This window comes from Gambusia affinis, linkage group LG10, assembly GCF_019740435.1.
Source record: "Gambusia affinis linkage group LG10, SWU_Gaff_1.0, whole genome shotgun sequence".
NCBI classification, from domain to species: Eukaryota; Metazoa; Chordata; class Actinopteri; order Cyprinodontiformes; family Poeciliidae; genus Gambusia; species Gambusia affinis.
This window is the reverse complement of record NC_057877.1, coordinates 27,102,263-27,125,557: the sequence shown is the minus strand read 5'-3', so window position 1 is coordinate 27,125,557 and position 23,295 is coordinate 27,102,263. Positions and strand designations below refer to the sequence as shown.

General features: G+C 36.4%; 1 protein-coding gene across 1 annotated transcript in view; it reads right to left on the bottom strand.

Annotated features, from left to right (window-relative positions):
* LOC122838867 (contactin-associated protein-like 4) overlaps positions 1-23,295 on the bottom strand; it is an 84,258-nt gene that overhangs the window by 33,884 nt on the left and 27,079 nt on the right. Inside the window, exons 5-11 of the mRNA XM_044129882.1 lie at positions 20,997-21,144; positions 18,812-19,015; positions 12,877-13,052; positions 9,959-10,105; positions 8,302-8,569; positions 5,859-6,008; positions 2,057-2,228 (exon numbers count right to left, since the gene is read on the bottom strand). Of these exons, the coding sequence (XP_043985817.1) occupies positions 2,057-2,228; positions 5,859-6,008; positions 8,302-8,569; positions 9,959-10,105; positions 12,877-13,052; positions 18,812-19,015; positions 20,997-21,144 (1,265 nt within the window). The remainder of the gene's footprint in view (positions 1-2,056; positions 2,229-5,858; positions 6,009-8,301; positions 8,570-9,958; positions 10,106-12,876; positions 13,053-18,811; positions 19,016-20,996; positions 21,145-23,295) is intronic.

The window sequence follows — 23,295 nt, the reverse complement described above, 5'->3', positions numbered from 1 at the left end:
TTACAGCGTCACGCATTCATGCACTAAACAAATAAACAAATGCTTAGAACAGATCAATGCATGGAGGTGAAAAATTTTTGACTTTTGAAATATTAATCTAAAAGTTTTTAAATTTTTTGGTAGACATAAACTCCTCTTTTTTTTCTATCTACAATAGCGCTAATACCCCTGAGCATTGCTTTAAACATGCCAAACCAACAGGGGGCAGTGTAGCCCAAAGCTAAAGTCTCTGTCAGCCAATAAGATTGCTTCAAAACAACCACAGCTTCCTGTTGGGAATCATACATGGCGCCAGGAAGTCCATTTGTTTGGGGGAACATTTAGGAATTATGTCAGAACAAAACTGGTATATTGACGCATTATTTTAACACAGAACCAAAAATCTTGTTTTCCAGTGTCCACTATGGTTGGAGTTTTTATACATAATAATTTTTAAAACAGTTTTAAAAATAAAGACCAAAACGGGGGGGAATTAATTTGTTCTCCAAAGTTCCAGCATTAGTATAAATTAGTAGAAAGTTACCTATAATGGCGACTTTATCAAAATACTATGGAAAGGTTTGTAAACTTCTGAATGTGAAGAAACTAAACACAGAGCAATAATTCCGGTAATTAGATGAACTGAAGGAAAAGTTCAGTTTGACTTCATGTCCGAACGCCAGAAAAAGACGCCACATGTCTTTAAATAAAGTAAATATCGGTTTCAGCTCTACATGCACCTCAGGTCATAAGTATTCGGCGTCAGAACATGCAGGTTCTTATAACCTGCATGTTCTGACGCCGTATTATTGTCTGAATCAGAGACCCAACAGCGAATCTCTGAAGAAATACAAAAAAAACAGGAAAAAAGCTGAAGTTGATCAAAGTACGTCTCTTGAAAAGCCAGAGAGAATCACTAAGATCTGAATTTCCAGCTTTTTTGACATTTTTATCCATAAAGCTTTAAGACAACCATTCAAAAACTCTCAAGCTGTGTCGGTTGCCATAGAAACTCAGAAAACCAAAAGCACTCCTGCTTTGTTCTGTATGTCAACATGTTTGTCTGAAACCTCTTTTCAATGCGTCAAACACTAAAGTGATGCCTAAGGACTTTTCTAGTCGTGTAAATGTGAGGAAAAACCAAATCAGTTTCATTTTATTGTTTCCACATCATTAAATTGTTTCCAGGTCAAATGGATATGAACAGAGTTATGGTTTTTAAATGTCAATTGTTACCCAAAAGAGGAATGAAACTGTTAATTGTTATACTAATTCCTGAATTTAGCAGCACATACTTTAAGATGATTAACCTCCAACGACTGGGAATTGTATTGATGCACTGCAAAAACACAAAACCTTACCAAGAAATTTTGTCGCAAATATTTTAGTGTGCTTGAAATAAGACAAATTAAAAATAATTGTGAGTTTCAAAATAATTTTTCATTTTCAAAATGTTTGGTTTTGAAAAAACTTTATGGCACCAATTTAGCTCCATAGATTTACGTCAACAATTCCTTAATATTGAATAAAAAATACTAGCAGCACTGGCAACAAGCTCCTATATTTTATTTATTTTTACTTAACTTGTAAGTTAGTTTTGTCTTATTCTAAACGTAATAAGACATTTGCACCAGAAATTAAACAAAATAATTGGTAAGACTTTGTTTTTGCAGTGTAATACTTTTTAAAATCAATACAAAGAAAGTATAGACCTAAGACAAGTTCTTACATCGTGCTGAAATGTTACTTATAAGTTAGTTTGTCGTATTTAAAGTACAATAACATATACTTGGTAAGATTTTGCACTTTTGCAGTGCAGTCCTTTAAAACTTAAGTTTATCTAAGTTAAGTTTAAGTTGTCAAGTTAAATAAACATAAATAAAAAAAGTTTTACCAACTTAATCTGATTACAAATAAATTTTTTTAAGTTGAAGCTCCATTCTCTATTTAAAGTGCACATTAAGATATTTATACTAGTAACTAAAAAGTATTTTATGTTTTAATTATTTTGTGTTTTTGCAGTGTGTTCATCTGGAATCAGCTCAGGGAAAACTGTTCAAACTTCAGCTTTACAAACCTGTCAATGATGCCACACATGTCAATCTGCAGGTCGCTGTAGTTTCCCAGCCATCTTTCTTGCACTTTTATCAAGTCGACCGTTTGGCCGTCCAACTTCAAGAGACGCATGCATCCCTGAAAGCCCTGGATCGGGTTCCTGCAGCTCAACCCGCCTCTCTGAGCAGGACAGCCTGAAGGCACAAACACAAATGAGCTGGACGGTAAAAAAAGGCACAAAATGGTTCTTATTTGTAGTGTTTATTAACAAAAAGGTCAAACTAACTTTGTAGTTTTGGATTGAAAAAAATGAATATTTCTGATATGAACTCTTGTGTAGCCAAAAAGGTCAATATTGAGCCTTTAGATGCGTTTCTATTGGTCGTTTAATTGAACAATTAGAAATTTCACAAATAAATTTGCCTCATGAAAACACACCAATTTCAAACAAAACTGCTGTTTTTTGATAAAAAGTTCTGAAACTAGAATGAGGTGTGTTTTTTTTTTTTTTTGCTGTATCAACATTGGTTTATTTCGCAAAACTGCAAAGAGACACTTTTTCAACAACCGGACGTTACCACTGGTGCAAACGACGACAGAGAAGACAACAGGAAGTAGTTGGAGGATGAGGTCTTCAATGAATTCTCATATGAAGACACTTATTCACCTGGGATTTTGATTGCATTAATTGGAAGCATCGCAATTGCAAAATTGTGTTTTTTCGACATTAATGAAATGTTGGCAAAGTTTTGCAAACATTTGTAATAGAAACGCAGTTACCACTGAATGTGAAAGCTTCACTTCATCTGGTTGTTGATCACGTGGCTCTTAATGTGAAAAAATGGTTTCCATTCCACTTTTACAAAATCTATTCACTTAAATAAATTTTTATCAAAAAATGGCATGTCACTAGCTTAGCCATTGCCTCCCTTTGCAATTTCAGCAAATTATAATCTAGTTTTACCAGCTGTGTTTCCATTACAATTGTGCTCAAAACTTTGACGATCTTCTGTAAATGTCAAAAAAATATAATTTCACAATTGTGGTGTTTCCATTAAATAAGAAATATGATTAAAATCACATGTGAATAAGTTTGTTCATGCAATAAGTCATTAAAGAAACACGCTGCGCCATCATCCTCCTACCACTTCCTGTTGTCTTCTTTGTCGTTTCCTCCTGTAGTAACATCCAGTTGTTGATCATGTGAAATTTTTCCATTGCAGTTTTTGCAAAACAAACCAATTTCAACATAGCTGACACTCCTCTTATCCTTGGGTAAAAATTTTTCGAAACTGGCGTGTTTCCATAAAGTAAATTTATTTTCGTAATTTCAATCGTGGCTATTATGGTTAATGGAAATGCAGCAATTTTCTAAATTGCAGAACTATATTCATATTGTTGAGAAAGATCAGGGTTTTTTCTACTTTGACAAATAAAAGTATTGCATAAAACAAACTAAGACACATTGATGTTTGTGGTCATAACATTAAAAAGTGCAAAGCGAATAAATGCACAAAGTAAAATCCTCAGGAAGCAACATCAAAAGGTGAAAACTAAACTGTTACATCTTTGTTGCAGTGTGATTTCTGATCATACATTGTATATTTTGTGTTCCTGAACAAGTTTAGACTTTATCCTGCTGCCTGAACATCCATTTAATTGCCATGTCCAGCATCTGCAGAGAGAGCTGGTACAAAAACTCTGACATGTCAGCAACCCTGGAATCTTCTTCCAACTTTAAAATCACCAAAATGTCGCTTCAGCCTATTTGTAATGGATCTCTTGCATTTCGAGGATTGTTTGTTGTCTTTTGAGGATCCTCTATAAAAAGTGTAAAATCAAACCGATATTTTTCTCTCTCTGTTGTGTTTAATTCAAATTATGCAAGCACTTCATGAATAACTGTCTTATTTTATTAGCTGGTTTCCCTCAAACACCTTTCCTATTATCTCTGCCTGTGGGATGTGTTTTTTTCGTTAGAGTCCTCTTTGCCTCCAGGCACAAGAAGAGTCTTATCCTGTGAAAAAAAAAAAAGCTACGTGTATTATCCTTTGGAGATTTATGCTTTAGGTTTATCCTGGATGATGACACAGAGTGGCCAAACACAGCGACTTCGCTGCAGGCTCTGCGCTGCTCCAGTTAACGACGGGCTGTCAGGAACGCAGTTCAGCTCGCGAAAACAGAGCAAGAAGAAGTGAATAAGATGACACACTGCTCTGTGTCACTTTCAATTTTAGAAACAGAAGAAGAAAAAAGAGAAAAATGGAGAATTGAGTTAGGTGGAAAGTAAATACCTCTTCATTTACGATTTATGAGTTAAATGATGGTCCAAATACATACAGCATATTTACCAGCTGTAAATAATTGCAACTCCTCCCAGGTTAATCAATAACTGTGTGACACTTACAGTACATTATTATCCATTTGGCTGTCTACGCTAACAAATAAATATTGATAAACTGTAACTTAGAGTCTCATACTCACCTCCAAAACCATTAATTTAATGTAAAACATTAATTTAATGTTTAGTAATCATTAATTCAGTGGAAAGAATGAAGTGCAATCTTATAGTGTGGACCTGTTGCATGTTATTGTTTATATCAGGAAATTTGGCAGATGGGCACAACGCTGGAGGGCATAAAGCTGATTCTTTTACATGCTGTCTGCAGCCGCGTTACGACGACTCTGTTAACTAAATGAAACCCGAAGACGAGGGTATTATTAATTTTGTGCTTCGCTCCTCAGCAAAGTAAAAATAACGCAGAAAAAATTGTAAAAGAATAACTGAAAAACTTTTTTTTTTCCCTCACTTGCTGTGTCGGCTATGCTACACACAGACCTGTTGCTATAGCAACCGACAACAACGCCACCATACCTACTTATCAAGAAAGCACTCAAACATTTCCTACACAAAGAACAGAATATTCAGTATGTTACAGTTTAATGTTTTAAGCTTCATTTTTGCAATTATTAATAAGTGATTGCTGTGGTAGATTAGCTAACGCTGCTAATAGCTCAGCTAACACAGCGGTGGTGGATTAGCTAATTTAAACATCTGCTCTACTGATGATCTGTCAGAGTTGATGTGCGGGTCGCCGTTTTCTTAAATTTTATTTTGTAACTGAAAAGAAACACACCAAATTCCACACCACATCTACATGTTAAGGTTGTCATAGTCAAGCTAGCATAACTAGCAAAACCCTGCAAAACACTAATTTGTTAGAGTGCAACATTTTACTCAGCAATATTCTCATAAGGGGATATGTGACTTAATGTTTCTACAAGAAAAGTCCTAACTAGAGGGAATAGTCAATGTAAAATGGTTTAACCCAATAACTGCAGCACAAAAACATCTGTAGATTTTCATGCTTTATGTCGCTGCTGTGCAAAAACGTCTTTCTGATACAGTTTATCTCGGTTTTGCCTCTGCTATCAACATCTTCCGTTAATCTGCATCAAAACAGAAAAACATGTTTTTTTCTGGATGAGGTTTTAATTTTGACTTCTGTAACCTCAGTAAACAAAGGTAGGAGAAGTTGTTATTTTAATGAGAAGGAATAAAGAAAGTATGTTGGAGTGTGATGCATTAAATTAGGAGCAAATAGAGAAAAAGAAATTGCAAAAAGCCTGACTCACGCCAACCTATAAAAGTTAATTGTATCTGCAGTACAGGCTTAAATTTTAACCAGTGTCAGCAGTTCTACCATCTTTCACACTGAAGTGCTTCTGTACAAAACATAAAAGAGATGTTTTTTAGTCTCTTCCAGTCTGTAAATGCCTTAAATACCAAACATTAATCAGATATGTGATGTTTTTGCTCTGACCGCCAAAGAAGAGCTGACTGTCTGCCGCGGGAAGAAGAGGGATGCTGGTGTGAGCCGTGGCTCCTTCGTCTCTGTCCACCGTGACGCTCAGACGGTTTTCCATCGAGTTCAGCTCCACTGAATGCCACTGGCCGTCGTTCAGACCCGCACCTGAACGTACGCACAGACAGAAACAGCAACGCTTCGTTGACAGCAACAAGTCACACTTCTGCACTAGATCTTTATCCATAACAGTCACATACCTGTTCATTTTAGCTCCTTATCCAATAAGCCGTAACCTATTTTCACTTGGTTGCTTGGTTATAAGCAAAAGACAATGCATGACTGCATTCTCACTGATTATGATCCTCCTCTCATTTTTTGGTCCTTAACTACTTCTGCTAAATTCACTTCACTAATTTACTTTTTGAAATATTTGTACAAATTTCAGCCCCATTGAAATACATTGAAATTCTACAAAATTCTGCTAAAATCTTCTGCTTTTTCACAGCTTACTACTTCTGCCTATTTCAGAAACTCCATTAAACTTTTAAAAGAGTCACAAGACTTTAAACTATATCCAAATGTCTCGGCTATTTGATATCTCTGACGGTTTTTCCACAGCTGTGATTTAAGTTTTAAGCAGATGTTTGATGGTTTTCAGGTTTACAATCTAATCCTATGGTGGAGTTCTCCACCTGTCAGCTGTTAGAGTCTAAACTCGAGTAACTTTTCATGCTTTTTCACAAACAAAATGATGCTCTTTATACATATTTAACTGTACAGGAATAATTTATGCTTTAAAACGTAGCCACACATCTACTTTAAGGAACTATTACTCTCAGTGCAACAGGTCTAACTGTTTTCTGGGGTTCAGACATGTCACATCTTCTCCTATTCCTTCAGTGTATTTCTCTGTTGTTTTCTGTTTTTATCTGTGTCAGTATTCTGCTACTCTACCTTTCTGTATATGCCTTCTGCTTTTACTGTCTACAAAGGTCTTTTGCAAACTTTAATCAATTTTAGCAATTCATATATCAAAATGTTCTGCTTCTTCTGATAATTTGAGCTTTTTTTGCTGTTTAACTTTTCAACTATTTCAGGTTTTACACTAATTTCTGCTTCTGCTAATTTATGCCATTTCTTTTGCTATGTTTTACTTTTCAGCTGTTTCAAACATTTCAAATATGCTTTGTTCTGCTTTTTCTTGCATTTCCTGCAGCAATCATTCTGCAAATATATTCCCACGGCTGTTTCGCTAGGAACAGCAATTTTTCTAGTTCACATAAGCCTGTCTCAACAAGCAATAAATGAATTAATTGCATGACAAATTAAAAAGAGGTCAATAATTTCAGGTTACATAATTTATCATTTTCTATTTCTATCAAAAACTTGATGATAAAAATCTTCAGTCTGGTGTTTTAGTCTCAACTAGTTCTTATTTTGATGGACAGGTTTGCTAACAAAAACTTCATAACTGATTTTATTTGCTGTTTCTGATTTTTTATTTAGGACTGAGCGCAAAACTTTGTTGATATGACGCTAATGTTGAAAAAAACTATTATACTATTATTTCCCTTTAATAAGAAACAAAATTAAAATCACACATAAATAAGTTTGATCACACAATAAAAAGTTAAAAAACATTGTTGTCCTACTACTTCCTGTCTTGTTCTTTGTCATTTCCACAAGTAGTAACATCTGGTATTTTTGATGCAGCGGAAATGTTGGGATCAGTAGCTGCGTTTTCATTGCGACTGTGTGCAAAACTTTGTCGATATACTGCTCATGCTGAAAGAACAAAATTTCATAATTGTGGTGTTTCCATTAAATAAGAAGCATAATTAAAATCACACGTGAATAAGTTTGTTCGCACAATGAGTCACTGAAAAACACAAAGCACCGTCATCGTCCTATTACTTCCTGTCGTCTTCTTTGTCGTTTCTGGCAGTGGTAACATCCGGTTGTTGATCATGTGACTCATATGATGCAGAAAATTTTTTCCATTGCATTTTTTTCTGAAATAAACTAATTTCTATCCAGCTGAAAACCCACCTCATCCTAAAAGAAAAACTTTTAATCTAAAAACATGAGGTGTTTTTCCCCAAAAAAAATTTCCCCAGGTGTATTTTCATAACTTCAATTTGCGCAATTTTTTGTTTTTTCTGCCAGTAGTAAAATACAATTGTTGATCACGTGACTTATGGGATGCAAAAAAATAACAAATTGTGTACATTGGAGGTTTGCAAAATACACACATTTTGATTCAGTCTAAGAGAAAAAGTTATCAAAAAACGTGAAATTCTCCAAAACTGGTGTGTTTTTATCAAGTGAGTTTATTTTTGCAATTTCAATTTGTGCAACGTTTTGGTCATTGGAAATAAACTACCATGAAAATTCCCTCAGTTGGTTTGTAGTTTACCTGACATTGAAGCCAAATGAAGCTGAGTGGATCCTGACTTACCGGTGCTGAGCTCCAGGAGAGAAGTTCCCTCTTTACTGATCTGAAGGCGAAGCCTGGCTTCACTGACATACAGGAAGACCGAGCCTTCCTGCTGCTGGAGGTCAAAGGTCAGCAGCAGCCCTGCCTTGTTCCACGTCCTGAACTGTAGCGCTATGGAAACGACCCCTGACAGCCATGAGGCCAGCACAGGCAGCTGGAGGAAGCTTTGAGAGTCGGTGAACGTCACGGCGACAAAAACCGGCTCGCTGCAAGAAAAGGTCATGTTGCCCTGCAGAAAGAAGAGACGGGGGAAACGACTGTGAAGCAGATGACAAACATAAATATTCATCAGCCGCAGCAGCGTAATCAGTCTGACTGCATGTCACGGAGGTCTCGTCTCGGAGAAATGACACCTGTACCGCCATATTGATATTAGCGTCAATTAAAAACGTGAAGGTTATGCAGAAATCTCAGGAAACATTCTGTCCCAAATCTCCATAAACTATTACAGAAACCAGAGAGTCATGCCTGAGGAGCTTTAAAACACTTTAAAAATAAATTTCAGAGTTTATATCTAGAATAAGTCATAAACTTCTGCCTGTTTTGTTTCCTTCTTTGCTTTGGGCTTCGACGATAATGAAGGAGAATATGATGACATTAAAGACGCTGGTGATGATGATGATGATGGTGAGTATGAATAAAAAAACTAAACGATAATCATGATGATGATGATGATGATGATGATGTTCATGGCTCTGACCATTAGCAGGAAAATGAAAGATGGCGCCAGATACGGTTAAGCTAGTCCAGAGTTTAGATCGTGACTTCAGGTAAAAAAATACAACAGATCACACCGAACCAGGGGTGTCCAAGCTGTGGCTCAAGGGCCGATTTTGGACCTTGTACTCATCTTTTGTGGCCCCAAACAGCAGCTCAAGAATATGTTTATTGAACTTTTTATTTCTAATCAGGGTAAAATTATTACCAACATCATTTTATTACAATGAAAAAAGTAAAAAATTACTTATTTTTAGATTTTTGTAATAAATAGAACCACATTTCATAAATTTTTTTAATGAAATGTAAAGTTTTATTTAATTTATTAAACTCAGCAAACTATGACAAGGGTTTTGAAATCCTGTTCTCATTACAGAATGAAAACGAAATGCTTTTTTAAAAAAAATAAAAAATAAAACAAAATAGTTTTAAACGTTTGTATTTACAATGAATAATGTAAAATAATAAACTACTTTGATTCACTTTAGGTGTTTAGGTGTTTTTTTCTTGCACTAAACGTAAAGGATAAAAATGCTTGGGGATTTGTAATTTAAGTGCAGATAAAACCGTAATATGATTTTCTGGGCATTTTGATCCGTAACATAACAAGTCAAATAATTTTCAGTTTACAGTTGGCTCAGCCTGGAAGATAATATAAAAGTGTAACAAACATACATGTTTTCAATGGATCTGGTTGCTTTTAGGATTCAAATTACATTATTTAATCTGCAAAAATGTGCAATTTCATAACTGTTGACGGAAATCTGAAAATGAAACACTCTATTTGTGTTTTATTCCAATGAGAGTTAGGTCATTCATATCATTATAAAGTATTATCATGGAAGTGTAGCCAATGTAAACAGAAGAGTAAACCGATGTCAAAACCAACAGAGTAACTTACCAGTGCAGTGACCAGTGGGCTGCTCTGCTTGGCCAGTTTGATCAAATTGAGGTCGTTGTATAAAAGGTTTTCCAGGCATCCATGGAAGTTCCTGTTGGGCAGGATGGGAGTTTGGAGCCCGTGGCTCTGGACAGCCGCCACACTAAGCTGGAAAAAACATTTAAAAACTTACAAAATGTTGCTCAGTTTTTATAAAGGAAAAAGTTTCTAAAAATTCAATCTTTGAACATTATTTGCTGCTTTAAATTTTATGTAGAATATATTGAAGTTGAGCATTAGAAAAATATTACTGAGACAAACAAAAAATAAAGACTTTTCCCATCAGTTCAGGTGGATTTTATCTGACGTATTTTCATGAGATGGACATTTTTGGTTTGACTTATTTCCAACAAAGCAAATATTTTACTGAAAGAAATGTAATGCTATACTACATGTTACACATTAAAGGTTTAAGACCAGTAATTAAAAGGTCTTAAACTAGTTTTTCTTGTTTTTTTGATGCTGCTACGCCTTCATAATAACACATTTCTAAAAAATACAGTATTTAACAAAGCTAGAAAACATTTTAAATATCCAAAATAATAAACTAAAATAGCTTTTCAAATATTAATGATTCGGGTTTGACAGGGAAAACAGGCAAAAGAGGCAGGTAGTGCAAACTGACGTTATTATTCAATATGGCTGCTCTCCAACAATACCAAAGGAGGGAGAATATCTCTGACGATTGCTGTCCACATGGAAATGATTGATCTCTTTTTAATTTATCTATGCACCACAAATCTGGAACAAACTTCCAGAAAACTGTAAAACAGCCGAAACACTGACTTCCTTTAAATCTCAACTAAAAACCCACTTGTTTAGAGTTTTATTTGAAACGTAATCAATTACAAATTTATTGACGGAATCTGACTTGATGTTGCTTTTATTGTTGATTCTATGTTGCATTTTGTTTTTGTGTTTGATTTGATGTAAAGCACTTTGAAATGCCTTGCTGCAGAAATGTGCTGTACAAATAAAATTTGATTGATTGATTAATTTATCATGCAATTAACTGATTTATTGCTACAAAGTGTCCATTTTTCTGCAAAATTTTATGCACTTTCAAGTGCAACAAACTCTTAGGTGGTTTTATGTGAGGCAGTAGTTGCTTGATTTTAGATTTATTGCAATTATTCTCCTGCTTTATATGTGAATAAAGTGAGTAATGACAGAAACACACTTGGTTTCAGTTACTCTCTGTTTGGACGTAATGAAGTCCTTGCAGGTTCTGTTTGTTTAAAGCGTTGGCTGCGGATGCCGTCAGATGTTAATGGTGAGATTATACAAAATGCATAACGTAGGTGACGGGCAGGGGCAAATCTGACTGGCTATCAAACATAATGAAAACTGTGTTGCTATACTGTAACACCATCTGTGATGCAACAGCTGCTGCTTTTCTGCTTCGTCCTTAAGTTGAAACAATCACTGACCTCTATACTACGGCTTGATGTTTACCAGGAACATCATTCAAAAGATTTCTGTGACCCAAAGTCCAGTTTCAACACTTAGCTAAAAAGATTATTCTCATTAATATTAATCAGCACTTACCATTTTTATTTATTTTCATGTGCTGCTTGCATTAACATAATTAGGTTCTTATATAAATGATGTGACTTTAAGTCACTTTGCCTTATCTGATGATGTCATAAGAAGTTTAATCTCTGACTATTTTTGTTGCGTGACATTCGTGACTTAATGCTGCAATATTAAAACATAAAGATGCCCTGAAGAAAACTAAGTACATTTACCATAAATGTTACTGGAATTATCCAGTAATGTTTAATCTCACATTACATTATGCAGAAGCTCTGTCTGCACTAATGAATTTTTATTCACTTTAACATTCCTAATGCTTTTCGAGATGATGTTTTTATACGGGTTATTAATAAGTCTGGATACTATCAACATCCAAATCCACCGTTTATCCAAATCATAAAATTTACAAAAAATTTTGATGATTTTGTTTGTTACAAAGTAGTTCAAGCTAGGGTTCAAAGATCATAGGAATCCAAACATGATTAGCAACACATTTATACATTTACAAAACAAAAAGCTGAAAAAGAGATAATTAAATTATGGGATGATGAAGGCACGAATTTAGGAGAGTTTTCAACAAAATGATGCAAAAGAAAATATTTGAAGGTTTTAAGCGTAGATAACTTGTGTTGTATCTTTTGGTTTTGGATTGTTTTCTTTTCTGTTGTATTTCTTGCTTACTGATTTATATAAGAAGTGAGGAGTTTATTTTATACATTGTAATGATTTATGAAGAGGTAATTCAGTTTAATTTGATGATCGACTGGATAAATAAAAAAATCCACCAATCCAACCAAGTTAATACATCTTTGATTTGATACTAGTGAAAAATTTAAAAAATACCTTTTCTGTCATAATATAGCAGGAAATTGTAAATTTTTCTCTATTAGTATTCATAAATGGATTGAATTTACTAATTATACTGGCCACACAAAAGACTGAACTGTTTCTTCATCCACCCTTAAACCCTCACAAATATTCAGATTTAAATTGATTCTTTGCTGATTCCAAGTATTTAAAATAAGGGCTTTGATCATCTGAAAAAAGTCCTAATTTCTTCACATTTAAAGCCATATGAATTGGATTTCTTATTTGCCGGGCTTGATGGTAGAAACGACACAGTATGATAGTTTTATAGTAGATGCTAAGTGAAGATTTAAAACTCTCAGTGGGACGATAACTAAGTTTTATGGTACTAAGAAACAAAGCAGCAAACACAAAGATTAGAAAATCAAAGCGTATTAGAGAGTCTGAGAATTGTCGTAAAAGCTTTTGTGTTTTGAAAAAAGCTTCGTGGCAACATGAGAAAATAAAACTGCACTGTAAATAGTTTTGCGTCGTACCGTGTGAATGTGCCAGTGGCTGAGCTCGGCTGGGACGTGAACCTGCTGCATGTTTTTATCCACCGTCAGGTTGAGCTGAGAGCCGAGCCGCTCCAGCTTCACGTGATGCCAGTGTTGGTCGTCCAGCAGACTCCCAAGAGAAACCAGAAGTTTGCCCCCAGAACCCGAACTCACATCTGCAATGAAAAGGTTGTCAAGTTAAATAGAAGACTGACTAATGATACAGCACTGAATCTGCAATCTACAGTAAAAACTGTTTTTTAAAGTCCTTAAAATTCACATTTTACACGTTTACACTTCCATTTGGGTGTCTACTACTACTTTTATTTTACTTATTTTTGCTCACCAATTTGTGTATAAATATGAATAAAATATTACACACTAACAAAAAGCAAAAGAGGTATTGATCTACAAAATAAATAACTTCCTGAAAAGTTTCTTATGAGTTAGAATTAGAAAAGAGAGCAAGAGAAAGAAAGTAAGTAAACAGATAAATAAATAAATACATAAATAAATAAACTTAATTAAATACATATTTGGTGTCTGAATAATGAGTCTTTTCAAAAACTTCCAGTGTAATGTAACGTCAAAAATCAGCAGGCTCGTCCCCTAGCAACCCCAGCCAAGCCCAGCCCCTCACCTAGCAACCCCAGCCAAGCCCAGCTCGTCACCTAGCAACCCCAGCCAAGCCCAGCCCGTCCCCTAGCAACCCCAGCCAAGCCCAGCTCGTCACCTAGCAACCCCAGCCAAGTACAGCCCCTCACCTAGCAACCCCAGCTCGTCACCTAGCAACCCCAGCTCGTCACCTAGCAACCCCAGCCAACCCCAGCCCGTCACCTAGCAACCCCAGCTCGTCACCTAGCAACCCCAGCCAAGCCCAGCCCGTCACCTAGCAACCCCAGCCAAGCCCAGCCCGTCACCTAGCAACCCCAGCCCGTCACCTAGCAACCCCAGCCCGTCACCTAGCAACCCCAGCTCGTCACCTAGCAACCCCAGCCAACCCCAGCCCGTCCCCTAGCAACTCCAGCCAAGCCCAGCTCGTTTTGTCACTGATGAAAAAGTTCTAGTTCCATTTCTCAGATTATTTTATGAGACATTTTCCCATGTTTTAAGTGGAATAATCTGCCACTGGAAGAAGTACATTTTTTATCAACATTAAGGCATTATTGACTTAAAACAATCGCTTATTTTGCTGAAAAGTTACTTATGAGTTAGTTTTGTTTAATTTTACCGTAAGTGTTAACATATTTTCACTAGAAACCCCAGCCCCAGATTGGTAAAATCTTCAGGTTTTGCAGTGAATTTGCTGCTGATACGCCTGAATCTTCCTACTGAGGGAAAATAACTGATATTCCTACTTTACTCTGTTCTCTATTGCAGAAAAGTACCAAACAGTGCAAGTTTGACTCCAGGCTCTCTTAAACTCTTATGCAGCTGTTTACAAAGAAAATTCCTGGAGGCTCCCAATAAATCACCAAAGACAACGTGTAATAGAAGAGGCAATTGTGTCAGTAATAGCCACAGTCCATTGTCTTCTACTTTATTTTCTAACTAGCTCAGCTCAGGGAGAATCATTCCCATATCACTGCCTGGACCCCCTGTGGGATGGTCTGGTTGTAGCTTTTGTTGCTTCAAGTTGAGAATAAAAGTGATTTTTGTTGCCGTTACGCATTAATATTCAGGGGTTTTATTTCTTCAAAGCACAGCCAGGAACCACAATGTTGGGAATGCAGAGAAGAAAGTCAATTACTTAACAAGCAGCTGGACCCACGCGCTGCTCTGATCCCATCCTAATTTAGTCAACAATACTTAACATCGTTCGTCAGCGGAGGAACGCGCCGGAGCAGGACACAGTCGCTCACAGTGCACTCACCGCTGCGCGATACAGCTTCCCAGAGACAAATCACAATTGAACTTAATCATAGAGCAGCAGGCTGCATTAAAGTTAGCTGCCATTTTGATAAATGTGAGGGGGAAATAAGGTGATTTTAAAAACGTGGACATAAATCTTAATGAGTGACTCAATTTACTCCAACTGCTCAGTCACCCACAAGCTGGGAGGAAAGGTCTAACTACTATATTTATTTGCTTGTGTGCCTGTCTGCTAATTATAACTTGGTATTTGTTGGATTTTCACTGAGCCATTTATTTATGCAAATTTGTGTTATGGACCAAAATATATCTTCTCCTGCTGAGTTTTGTGTTGTAGTTTTATTTGGCTCAGTTGCACAGTCAGCCGTTATGAACCTTCTTTAGCAACATTTTCCTCAGCTAGCTTGAGATCCACGTGACATGACAGCTATATGTAGCTCTACTTCCATTAAAAATGTGCAAAAAACTTTGTTCATATTCCACCAATGTTGGAAAAATACAATTTTGCAATTGCAATGTTTCCATCAAACAAGAAATGCAATTCCAATCACACATGAATAAGTTTGTTCGCGCGATCAGTCATTAAAAAAAAAAACATGGTACGCCATCATCCAAAGTGTTTTTCCATTGTACTTTTACAAAATAAACTAATTTTTACACAGTCAATAAAAACACGTTATCCTAAAGGAAAAGGGTTTTATTGAAAAATGTGTTCTTTCAGAATAGTTGGGTTTCCATTAAAAATATCTATGTAATTCCAATTTGTGTAATTTTAAGGATCGAAACGCATCTTGTGGCTTCCTTTCCATAACAAATGTGCTCTAATCCTCATGAATATTCCACTAATGTCAACAAAATACAAAATTGCAATTTGGTGTTTCCATTAAATAAGAAACATAATTAAAATCATAAGTGAATAAGTTTGTTCACGTGATTAGGGTAAAAAATGTGCCATGCCATCATTCTCCAACCACTTCCTGTCATCTTCTTCATGGTTTCCACCAGTAGTAACATCCTGTCGTGTGAAAACTTGTTCCCATTACAGTTTAGATATGGACAAAAAAAAACAAAAAAACACACACACACAATGTCCAAGTGCACAAACTTTATCAAAAAACAGGTTTTTCCAGAATGGTCGTGTTTCCGTTAATTGAACTTATTTCCAAAATGTTGCTCTAACACGATCAATGGAAACGCAGGTTGTGCTAAAGGGAGCAGCGCGACCAGCAGAATCAGGTTGGGAATGTGAAAGATAAGCAAGAGGAGCCTCAGAGAATATCTCTCCTACAGAGATAATACGCTTTAACCTCTGGGTATTATCTTCACTCCGTTAGTTTGATCTTCTCCTTTCTTCTTTAATCTTCTGTCATCTTTTCCTTTATTTCCCTCTCTTCTCTCCTCTGCCAACAGCTGACTGTGGAGGGGCCTGCTGTGGCTCAGAGTGAATGCTCACAGCTATTGATCTAAATTACACAGTCTGAAAACTCCTGAGAGACTCATATGGTGGGAGGAAGTTTGGTGCAGCTGTGAGAAAGAGAAGATTTTCAAAGAGCATGCAATTTAAAAAGGGAAATCAGTGAAAGGAATGCAGAACGACTACGGTAAGGTCAAAAAAGTACAACTGTATGAGTTTTGTGGTGATGAAGGAGGTTGTATGGCTGCTAAGCTAGTTTAGAATCTGATTGCTAACCCCAAACCTTGTTTGAATTGAAGAAAAGTCCTTAAATTTCTCCAAGTGTTTACAGAAATTATTGTTTTCAGTATGTACGTTTCCATTGACCGTATAACTGCGCAATTATGAAATTATGAAAGTAAATCTGCTCAATGGAAAAATGTCAATTCTGAAAAAAATCTAAATTCACTGCTAGGAGGACGTGGTTGTTTGGTAGTTTCAAAAGTAAAACACTTTTTTCACATCATGAGTCACATGAATGTGAACATCCAGAGCCACATAAAGACAGTTACAAAGTCAGCCTTCTGTCACCTGAAGAACATTTAAAGGACTAGAGGACTAATGTCTTAGGAAGAGAAACTCATCCTTGCTTTTATGTTTAAGTTGCATTAATTACTGCAACAGTGTCTTCACAGGTCTGATTTTAAAAAGTAATCCTCCAGCTGATCCAGAACGCTGCTGCTGGCAGTCTGACTAAAACCACAAAGCTAGAGCACATCACCCAGCTCCACTGAGAGAATAGACTTTAAAATACTGCTGTTAGTTTACAAATCACTAAATGGTTTAACACCACAATACATTAAAGACCTGCTGTTGTCATGCCAACCTTCCAGACGTCTCAGGTATTTGGTTCTGGTTCTGTTCTTTATCTCCATATCCAGACCCAAACATGGAAAAGCAGAATTCAGCTTCTATGCACCAACATCAAACTTCCAGAAAACTGCAAAACGGCCGAAACACTGAGTTCCTATAAATCCAGACTAAACCCTCTGGGTTAGAGCAGCTTATGAAACATAAGAAATGAAACACTGATCAACATCCTGATGTGTTTCAATTGTTGATTTTGTGTTTTTATGATGTAAATCCCTGTAAAATAAAATTTGATTGATTGATAGAAGTAAAATCTACCAATTTCCCAAAAACCAAAGTGTGTGATATTTTCTTTGAGCTATGAGAGAGCTATGAATAAACAAGCAGCATAGAGAGGTTACTGGCAAGACAGGAAGAAGCACAATTCCCCCGAGTTTCTTCAAAATTGGATCAGCTCTAACAGAGATCAGATCTGACAAATAGCGTTCGGATAAAACTGCTTCCGACAGCTCGACTCTTTTTATTTAAGGAACAAAATTCGCAGAAGGTATTAAATCCCATCTATGGATATGAGAACAGGGACGCTCTGCATAATTGCTGTTCAGTTTAGGCATTTAACTGACATTTGCTCAGTTATGAACAATGAATGAATAACGACTGAACAGAGACGGAGCGTCTGCAGACGAGAACTTCGAGATTATTTGAATTCAAATATTCAAAATTGGTTCCGTCCTTCATCACGTCTTCAACAAAAACCTTGAATACTGATTACAGTTTTCGCCCTAAAGGAAAAATTTTCTCACAGTAGGTTGTTGCATTATTACACATAACAAGCAAAAGAACAGTCTGCATACTTTAAAACTTTATAGAATGATTACTGAAACGCAAAGATCACTCTTTTGAAAAGTAATTACGTCACACAATAGTTAATTGGACATTTTTGGTTACATGACTTAAAATCTAGCAGTGATAAAAACAAAACATCTAATAATTAGGGCAGCATATTAGGGTCATTGTAAAATATAAATAAATAAACAAAGAGAAAACATTTTTGGCTAGAAAATGGAAATTTTGGGATTAATTTTTAAAATTTTCTTTCAAAAAACAGTTTGAAAGGTTGAAACTTTGCTAGAAAAAAACAAAGAGCTTTTATTACTTTTTAAAGATATTCATGTTTTTTTCACAAGTTTTTATGTCTTTTCTTGCCAATTTTCAATTCACAACTTCAAAAAAATTCCTTCCAAAATTTCAACTTTTCAAACTCAGATTTTTAAAAAATTTCCAGAAATTTTCTCAGATTAAGCTGAAAATTTGTGATTTATTTTTCTCACAAATTTTTAACTTTTCACTCAGAAAGTTCTTTAAAAGGAAATTTCCCTGATTCACAATAGGAGCCTAATTGTTGCTAATGATGGTTTTGTTTTGAACTCATAAGTCAAAAATTCATGTTGGAAAAAAATCTAACAGAATTTATGCCAAAGTCACTTTCATCAACATCCAATATGCAACACATATAAAACAGAGGAAAATTTTCAGGACTGAAAGGTTTTTATCCTCTTTAACAAATTGTCAGAAAACTTCAAAGATGCTGGAACACTGACTTCCTTTAAATCAAGGCCAAAAATTAACAATAACTAGAACATTGATCAATATATCAGATGTATATTTAAGAACCTTTTCTAATGAGGAAACTAAAAAACACCTGACAGGGTGGGGAAAAAGGAAACTACTAAATGATTTGAGTTGTTTTATAAACAATAAAAGGCTGAGTGTAAATAAATAAGCTGCTGAGGTTGGTACCTTGCTGGTGGTGGAGCAGCAGCTTTCCTCTCTCCAGCGCCAGGTTGAGGCTGTGGTCCCTCTGTCCCTTCGCATGAAGCAGCGTTCCTGAATTCCTCAAGGTTTTAAAGTTCAGAGAGATGCTCTCCCTCGCTGTCCAGCTCGTTCTGGCACTCAGTCTGTAGACGAGGCTGCTTCTCCCATCAAAACGTGCCACCTCAGAGGCTGCGAAACAGAGCAAAGCTGCTTTAAAGGTTTGATTCTTTACTATTTAAATCACATTAAATACAGCAAATGATGTGGATGGCAGGACATAAATTCAAAAATATAAACACAGATGGTGCAACTTAATTTGCAAAAGTTAATTTCAAACAATATTTTAATTGAAGTCTTCAATAAGGAAAAATAAAGAAGAATTCGTACTTAAACACAGTGAGAGTTTTTGCTAAATGTTTTCAGGAGTCACAAACCAGTGGCAGATATTTTCTGCCACTCTTCCTCTGCAGCCAAGCTCTTAAAACTTGCATGAGTCCTTCTGTGGACAGCTGACTTCAGCTCTTACCAAAGATTTCCAATAGAGCTCAGCAGCTTGATTTGTGCCAAATGTTTCCCCGGTTTAAGACCAAACAGCTTTTCCTTTGTTTCTGCTACACAAAAACATCCTGGTACTTTTTATGAGTCATCATTCCTTAAATTTATCATCAATACATCATCACCTCCACCATGTTTTAGAGAGAAATATTCAAAGTAAAGATGCATTTTTCACAGAATTCAAGAGAAACAAGACATCTTGGCTCTTAAACTCCAAGCTGCAGACCAATCTGTGTCTTGGTGCATCAATGCGTGTGGATCTGTCGGTGCAGTTGGGGTTGCAATATATCTGTAGCCCAATCAAACATTTCCCAGATAGAATATGAGAACTTATAAATGTCACTCCGTAGCAAGCTGCTGAATTTGTATCTCTTTTACTAGAACATAAAAATAAAATAAGTTTTGATCTAAAACTGAATTTCTGTGGCGTTGTCTTTGTGCCACCGATTTGAATGTGCAGTGAAACTTATGTGAGCGCAGAAATCAATGTAAGCAGACAATAACTAGTGATGCTAAGCGTCCATATCTAAAACTCGGTTGCTAAATACACATCAGACACGCAGCTCCTGGGGTATGGAACACTGTTGGTGTGTGATGAAAAAATATGACAAAGTCCAGCCATCATAGAGCTCTTAATTGTTTCTTAATATAGTTCTTTGGACATCTCTTTACAATCCACAGCCTCACAAACATTCCAGACAATAGGAGGCAGCCAACCACACCCCCGATTCCATACACCTGGCTCTTAAAATTAAAATAATTAAGGGACGGAGACAATTACATTACCAGGTAGGAAAGGAAAAAAAAACACGTTGGTGTTAAACAATATTCCCAAACAAATACCCACAGAATTACAACCATCAATTCAACAAAACAAAAACAAGCTGGGACCAAACAAAAATAAAACAAACAGCACAAAAAACAACACCACCTGTTAAGGAGGGATAAATCCCTCACAAACACCAATAGAGGCAAAAATTTTATGTGTCTTTCACACATAAAGTATGTTGTTAACATGCAAATGACTGCATTCACAACTAAAAGTGTGTAAATTGGAGTTGCACGTTATATTATATAGATTTGTTGTGGCTTTTTGTGTAATTCATTTAGTCTTAGTTTTCAGAGTGTGTTTGCTAGTTTTTATTAGTTATTATAAAGTGTCATAATTTGCCAACAACTGGCGTAAACCGCTTCAGTGGGGGAAGAAAAGATTCACATCAAATTGGAGCATGGCATATTATATCTATTATTTTAGTATATTTTAGTTTATAAACACACGATAGAGTTCCAGTTAGTTCTAGTTTTTCCCAATTTGTTATTGTTTTTATTTATTTCAGCTAATGAAAATGTTTGTTTTTAATGTAAATAAATCCCATTTCTGGCCAATCACAGATGGATCGTTTTCATCCAATCAGAATACTTTTTGGATGAGAAAGAACCAATCACAACCAAGAAGCCAAAATACTCCAGGAAGTGGCAGAAATACCCAAACAAACTGTAGCATTGAAGAAAAACACAACATGATACTCTTGAATTTTGAAACCTAATAATTTGTAGTTAAGCAAACAAACTGTGCATTTCCTCAGCATGCTATCGTTACTGTAGCCACACTCACTGTATCTGCAGCCGTATATTTCCAGTCGGAGTCCGATCCGCCCGGTGGGGTTCCAGTCCAGTGGGATCAGGCGAAGGTAGCGGGCGATCACTGGCTGATCAAGTTTGTACTGGACCACAGAGTCGGCATTGCTGTTCCCTGGAAACGCCTGAAGCAACACACCCAGATGTTAGTTTCTACACACAACTTGGATGTTGTAGCAATTTTGAATTTTCCATCAGCCTGTTGGTATGTGCCATGGGCACCAGTTTATGCTACAGCTGTCGGATGCTAGCTAGCTAATCCACCAGGCAACTAGAGCTGGGGAATATGAGGAAAATCTAATAACATATATTTTTTCGCTATATCACAATACACAATATACATCACAATATTCTTAAATGAGCTCCAATGTTATTTTAAACTATAGATCCCTTGCAGAATGATTTCACCCTCCACATTCTGCCCCCATTTTCCTGCTAGACTTAAATGTAAGCTCATATAAAAAGGATGCAGTGTTTTGCTATGAACTATCTACACAATGACTAGATAACAAGGTGAGAAATAAGTTTTAACTTCAAAAATAGCCAGGGAGAGGGAAGTAGGTCAGTTATGCTTGACTTTGACAAACTTAACTAATAGATGTGGTGTGGAATACGGTGTGTTTTGGACAGATCATCAGTAAAGCAGATCTTTAAATTAGCTACTCAACCACTGCTGTGTTAGCTTAGCTAATAGCAGTGGTGGCTAACCTACCACAGTGATCACTTGTTAATAAAAGCAAAATACACATCTGCTTGGGTTGCTAAGTAATGGGAGGAACTCGGCTGGGGTTGCTAGGTGACAGGCAAGCCTTGCTGATTCGTGACGTAACGTTGCAGAGATTTTTGAAACGGCTCGTTTTCTAGACACCAAAAATCTTTGAGTTTTTTCTTTTTACAAACAGTAGAAACCCAAATGGAAGTATGGAGATGCTCAAAATGTGAATTTTGCATCGATAACTTGTACCGGTTCTATCATTTGGTGTAGCATAAAGTCTCCCCACCATCTGCATTCTCCAACTCTGAGCTAACAGGCCATTGATCCCACCTGCTGGTGACGCCTCTCCCTCTGTCTAATGATCAATAACCCTTGGATCCCATTTTGTGTCCGTACTGAGCCTCTGTTAAAAGACTAATAGCTTCCATTTTCCCCCAATCAGCTGCCTTTGAAAATCCAGCAAGGTTGCCTGTGTGACAGTTCCCCACAGAGAAACGCCTTATTTCGAGACGAATCCCCTAAAGACCAAACTGACTCTTACAAAAAGTTAACAGTTGGATTTTTGCATGCAGCATTTGAATGCATTCGCTTTGCTCCATCTACTGAAAGGCTTGTGACTTTGTCATTGTGTGTGTGTGTTTGTTAGCTGATGAGCCTTTGTGAGCGTGATTAGCTTCTCTGGAGCTGCATAATTGTGATCTCGTTGCTTTGAAGGGTTGAGCCTGCTGGGCAGCCGAGCGTTAAGCTCAACAAATGGCTCAGTTTCCTGCTGAAAATGCCGAGGAACACGCCACCTCGTTTACTCGCCCGAGGACTTTCAGAAATATGAGCTGCTTCTGACAAGCTTTCAGTCAAGGGAGGAGAAACGGAGATGAAGGAAGGATGAGGGTGGATGGGAGGGTGGAGGGATTAACAACAGAGCAACTGGGGGTGAAGAAGTTCTTAATAGAAGTATAATAACTTTAAAGTCTTTCATGAAGTCTACATGAAAAATTCTGCTGAATCAGGCGCAGCGACAAGTTTTAGCAAGAAACATTCATGCAGTGTAGCTTATAGGCCTGGACAATATGGCTGAAAACCTATCACTTATCACAAAATACAGTTTCTTATTGACATCGATAATTATTGATTAGTTTTTTATTTTAAATATCCAAAATACTGCCATGCTAGTCCTCTTTTATTCTGTTATTTTTTTTAAGCAGTTATGAGGCATTGTGGTGAAACTTTAAACTGCTGCTGTGCAAATTAACAGGAAGTTGCTAGGTAGCCAAAGAATTAAATAGTTGCTAGGTAACCAAAGAGTAAGACAGCTGCTAGGTAACCAGAGAGTTAATTGATTGCAGCAACTTTGTTGAGCTGGTTGTGAAAGGAGGAGCGGAAAAAGCCTTTCCTCTGCCTACATTCCCCAGAATGTTGTTTGTGAATATCAGTCAGCATGTTTGACTGAGGGAAACGTTTTAAACCCAAAACAATGACAGTATTTATATTATGTATTGCTTTGCAAAATTCAATTTGTAAAAATTATTTTGTACTTCCATTTTGATTTCTATCAATCAATCAA